At 45.1% G+C, this 5794-nt stretch overlaps 1 protein-coding gene across 1 annotated transcript; it reads right to left on the bottom strand.

Moving 5' to 3' along the window:
• Positions 1-4533: 4533 nt before the first annotated feature.
• Positions 4534-5469, bottom strand: LOC142829585 (olfactory receptor 52N4-like). Its single transcript, XM_075929956.1, has one exon. It carries the CDS (start codon positions 5467-5469, stop codon positions 4534-4536), a length of 936 nt encoding a protein of 311 aa, XP_075786071.1.
• Positions 5470-5794: the final 325 nt, after the last annotated feature.

The raw sequence follows: 5794 nt of genomic DNA, 5'->3' as shown, positions 1-5794 counted from the left end.
TGCTGTCGTTTGACTCTTGAAAGCCAAAATCCTCGTATTTGTATGATTATAATATAATCATGATAGTCTTACTTGAGTGCGTGCATCATTTTCTATGTGAAGCTATGGATATTAACTATAGATCTTTGTTTGCAGTGTGTTATACCTGAGTGACTTTGTGGGCCAAATGCTTCCAGTTTAGGCAGATGCTTGTGAAGGGTCTTCATGGAGGATATGTTCATAGGTGGCTGTTATATTCTTAGCGTTCATTACTTCCTCTGGCAAGGAGTTCCTCAGGTTCACTATGTGTTATTTAACAAAATAATTCCTTCTTTTTCTTTTCTACCTGCTGCCAATTAATTTCATTCATGTTCTTACGCTGTCAGAAGGAGCAATTAACACTTTGTTATTTACCTTCTCCATGGCAATGATGGTTTTATGGACCTCTATTTTATCCCCATTTATTTGTATTTTTCCAAGGTGAGAAGTCCAAGTCTTTATCCTCACTTGGAAGCTGTTCCATATCCCTCATCCTTTCTCTTGCCCTTCTTTGTACCTTTTCCAATTCCAATAGATAGTTATTTAAATGAGGAACCAGATCTGCACACAGTATTGAAGATGTGGGTACCATGGATTTGAATAAAGGCAAAATGATATTTTCTCTCTTATTACCAATACTGTTGCTAATGGATCTCAAACACTGTCAGTTTTTTTGACTGCTGCTGCACAGGGAGAAGATGTTTTCAGGGAAATATCCACAATGATGCAAAATCTCTGTATTGAGTAACAGCAGCTAACTTCAGCCCTTTTCTACGTTTGTTGAGATTATGTTTTCCCATGTACATTACTTTGCATTCCTTAACATAGAATGTCATCTCTCATTTGGTTGCCTGTTCACTTAGGTTTGTGGTCTTCCTTTGTGTCTCTTTGCAGTCTGCTTTGGACTTAACAATTTGGCTGTGTCTAGTCTGGCCAGTTTTTCCGGAAAATCATGCCGATCTAGACGCAGCCTTTGTGTAGTTTTGCATCATCTGCAAACTTTGCCACTTCACTTTCCCAGATCATTTTTGAAGGAATATATTTTACAATAGTGGGCCTAGTTGAGGACAGATGGTTGGCTGTATGTGTGTGTGTTCTACAGCTGACCTCCAGTGAAGTGCTCAACAACCACTAATTTGTTATGGATCGAAGGCACCAAGCCTTGTGGATTGCAAAGTATCACGGTTATAGCACCTGGCAGACCTTACGGGAATTGGGATCCATATGTACCCATGACAATGGACTCAGCTCAGTCACTGGTGGGACATTCCACTGCCCCATAGACTAGCCAACGATACCGCCTCACAGACAAATGGGGAAGATTCAAGAAAACAAGGAACCCCACTATGTGGACATAGGAACAACATCAACTGCTGAGGCATGCATTGAAAGTTCACACTGCTGGTTCCTCACACAGCCCGGCCCTGCCTATGCTGTTCTGACACCATGGATCAGTTACTTGTTCTGGCAGTAGCCACACCCCCTCAGGATCTGGGTGGTACAATCCTCCGCAGGATCTCCCCTCCCATCAGATTCACATCCCCACTTCTGAGACCAGCCTTCAAGGTGGTGGTGTCTGCTGATGGCTCTGTGCACTGGGCCGTCTGCCCATGGCCCCACCTTGCTCACCTCAGCTACTCATTGTGTTAAGCTGCTGTGATATTTGTGGAACAGCTAACATTTGCTCTCCTGGCTTTTACAATGTGGCTCAACACTGTAGCTCAGCCCTGGTTCTCTGAGGGCTGTGCTGACTCATCTCCTTTTTTTCATTTCTCCACCTGCAGCGCCTCAACTCTGACTCAGCACCACTCTTCTGCCTCAGGACCAGCTCTGGCTCTTCTCTCAGTGCTGGGTCTCTGGCTCCAGCCAGCTCTGTCTTCTGGGCTGCTTCTACAGCCCTTGGCTGTGTCTAGACTGGCCAATTTTTCCGGAAAATCAGCCGCTTTTCTGGAAAAACTTGCCAGCTGTCTACACTGGCAACTTGAATTTCTGCAAAAGCACTGACGAGCTCATGTAAGATTGTCAGTGTTTTTGCGGAAATACTATGCTGCTCCCGTTCGGGCAAAAGTCATTTTGCGCAAAACTTTTGCAGGAAAGGGCCAGCGTAGACAGCTCAGATTTGTTTTCCGCAAAAAAGCCCCGATCGCGAAAATGGCGATCGGGGCTTTTTTGTGGAAAAGTGCGTCTAGATTGGCACGGACGCTTTTCCACAAAAAGTGATTTTGCAGAAAAGCGTCCGTGCCAATCTAGACGCTCTGTTCCGAAAATGCTTTTAACGGAAAACTTTTCTGTTAAAAGCATTTCCGGAAAATCATGCCAGTCTAGATGTAGCCCTTGAGATTCTGGTTGCTGCCGCTCTGACTCCAGCTCTGTGTGGGGTGCTGCAGGTTTGCCAGATTTTGACTGCAATCACAGCCCCAAGTCCCTTAAAAACTCACCTAAAAGTAACCCGGACTATTTCTTCAACCAATTTTTATTTTAAGACACAGTTGTCTACACACCAAGTTAGAAATAGAAGTTTTGTTAGATACTTTGTACAGATTTGAAATTTGTAAAAAGAAAAGTTACAAGCCCCAGCAGGATTTGGTCTACATTAGCAACAAAGCTCTGAGATGACAATGAAATTCAAAGCTGCACCCCTAATACCGGTTCTTGTGTCCTGATTGAGGGCTGCCAGGGGTCTCAAATAAACACCAGTGAATGATGGTGTGACGGACCAGGCCGTGTCTGGGCACAGCTGAGGGCATCCGCTCAGGGCAAATTGCTTAACCTCGAGGCTCCTTACAGTCCCCAGACTGGTGACCTCTCCAAACAGGCCACAAACCAGTCCCACAGAGCACTTCAGCTGCCTGCCTGAAGCCTCACAAGGAAAACCCCTCTGGCACCCCAGCAATATCAGTACCCCAGGTGGCCCCAGGCCTCATACACAGGTGGGGGGACTTAGAACCCAATCCCACCTACCCCGAACAAGTTCTGTCCAGTTCCCAGAAACTAGCCACAGATCCCTGGTCAATTTACCGTCTGGACGTTACCCACAAATCACGCTGAGCCAATCCTTTAGAATCTAAAGGTTTATTACTACAAGAAAGAAAAGCATGAGAGTAAGGCTGTTGAAGAATAGTACATTACATGCATCGAATCTCCCAGTTCTCGATGCAGGCTCTAGCAGAGATTTTACAGCTGCTGGTTTAAAAGTCCTGGTCTCTTCTTGGCTACAGCAGGTCACCTGCCCCGTGGCCTATTCCTGTGTTCCCTGCTGGTAGCCCTTAGGTATGAGTCACCACTCATTCTTTAGGTGTGTCCTTGGCCCATTGAGTGCCATTGTCCCACAGAGCCTCGCTAATTAGCATGTCCATAGGCCAGGCTTTGCCCAATGCTCAACCACATGCAGGGAACTATTCAGTATCCATACAGATTACACATTCCTAACTACACACACAGACATTATACAATCACATGACTAGCGTACATAGGATTAGCAGACAGTGAGCTTCTATTCAACACCCCACGTGGACCCCTTTTATACCATTTTTGGCATTTGAAGTTGCAAATGAAGCCCGGGTTTTAAATATCCTGGGCTTTATTTGCATCTTCCCATCCGGGCACCATTTTTAAATCCCCTTAGTCCGAACTAACTGCCCCTGACTACATGCGGCAGTCAAACGTTAACTCAAACTAAATCCTTAGTTCGAGTTAACAGTTACACCTCATGGAACAGCTAACATGTGCTACCATTTGACTGCCACGTGTAGCTGCGGGCAGTTACTTCGGACTAAGGGGATTTAAAAATGGCTCCCGGACAGGAAGATGCAAATAAAACCCGGGATATTTAAATCCCAGGCTTCAATTGCAACTTCAAATGCCTACATTAGCCTCCCTAGTTCGAACTAGGGGGCTAGTGTAGACAAACTCTTATTTATTTCAATGTGCACATTTACGGTTCAATGTGTTACTTTTAGTCTCTAAAAGACAATATTTAATCCTCACTGGCTTTTTCAGAAGAAGTCTTCTGCAGCTGGCCAAGCATATCGGCAGTGACCAGTACAAACGTTCCTTTTGGTGGTGGAACTCTTCACAGATTTTATGTCCTTCCATATAAACTCATCGGCTCACTTTACATATGACATAGGAACTCAGCTTTGTATACACTTTCTTTGTCTTTGATAAATTGAAGCTACCAACGCTTTCTGATAGCCAAACTTCTTAAGAGTCCTCTTCACCCTGGAGCTAAGCGAAAACCCATTTGAATCAGAAAGCTGCAGTATCTTCTGGTGGTCCAGAAGGGCCAAATGACAGAGTGTGGGGAGAGGAGATGGCACTGAAAGAGATCAGCTGATGGCCAGGGAGAGGGAATTTAGAGGTGGATGGTGAAGGAAAGACAAGATGTTACATGTAAGGAGCTTCTCTTGCTCTAAACTGCCACAATGCTGAGCTCAGACTGAGCACCCTGGCTTAACGAGGTGATATTTCTTCCCCCTCTTGGCATATAGGATTAAAATTCGTGGCCCCAAGCAATCATCTTCTGCGAGTGTATTTGCCCACTTTGTCACGAAGCTCTTTGTTTTTGACCCCATACACCATAGGGTTGAGCAAGGGAGGGAGGAGGAAATAGAGGTTGGCCAAAATGATGTGAACATGAGGAGCGATACCTTGACCAAACCGGTGTGTCATAATGGAGATATAGGCAGGAGGATAAGACATGAGCATAACAGAGACATGGGCTGTGCAGGTGTTGAGGGCTTTCTGGTGGGCTTTCTTGGAGGACATGAGGACGGCCTTAATGATCAGACTGTAGGAGAGAGCAATGAACATTAGGTCAAATCCACTGACTATAAATCCTATCAGCAAGCCATACAGGCTGTTGACTGTAATGTCCCCACATGATAACTTTACCAAAGATATGTGGTCGCAGTAAGTATTGCGGATAATTCGGTTGGCACAGAACGGCAGCCTCCACAGGAGCAGGGGCATAGGCAGGTAGATGAGAACAGCTCTCATCACAACCAGTAGGCCTAGCTTAGCTAGCCGTGCATTGCTGAGGATGATGGTGTATCTCAGAGGGTTACAAATGGCAACGTAGCGATCGAAAGCCATTGTCACGAGGATACCTGAGTGTGTCATAGAACCTGTATGAAAGAAGAACATTTGGGTGAGGCAGCCTTCCATTGTAATGCCTTTCCAATTGAACCACAATATGCACAATGTCTGTGGAACGACGGAGGTAGTTGTTTCGATTTCTATGAGTGCCAGCATGCAAAGCAGCAGGTACATCGGCTTGTGTAGTGTCTGCTCATGGCCTACAACAAAGAGAAGAGTGAAATTTCCCAACAGGCCAATAATATACATCATGAATATGGGGATGGAAATCCAGACGTGAGCAGCTTCCAGGCCAGGGATGCCAATTAGGATGAAGGTTAAAGATTCAGAGGGGGTGAGGTTGAAAGCTGCCATGAAATCTTGAATGTGTCAATTGGGCTCAGAAACGATCAAGGCGTCTGTTGAGAGAGAAACGCATGGTGATTACGAGAACACCCTAGTATAACAAATACCATCATACATATTTGATATTTATTTATTTTACATTTATTACCTATCACGGTTCAATTCCCCAACCTAGCACTTCGAGTGTAGATATGGAGGGCCAGCTAGCAGAATAAACTCTGTAAGAACGTGTCTCTAACTCCCAGAGACAAACTTTTCCAGTCTCAGTTTCCCTGAGACGCAAAAGAAAGACGATTGGTTGCTGCCACCACCAAGTGTAAATAAAAATATACTA

Source organism: Pelodiscus sinensis, chromosome 1 (genome assembly GCF_049634645.1).
Source record: "Pelodiscus sinensis isolate JC-2024 chromosome 1, ASM4963464v1, whole genome shotgun sequence".
Classification (NCBI taxonomy): domain Eukaryota; kingdom Metazoa; phylum Chordata; order Testudines; family Trionychidae; genus Pelodiscus; species Pelodiscus sinensis.
The sequence above is the reverse complement of the archived record's forward strand: the minus strand, read 5'-3'. Positions and strand labels throughout refer to the sequence as shown.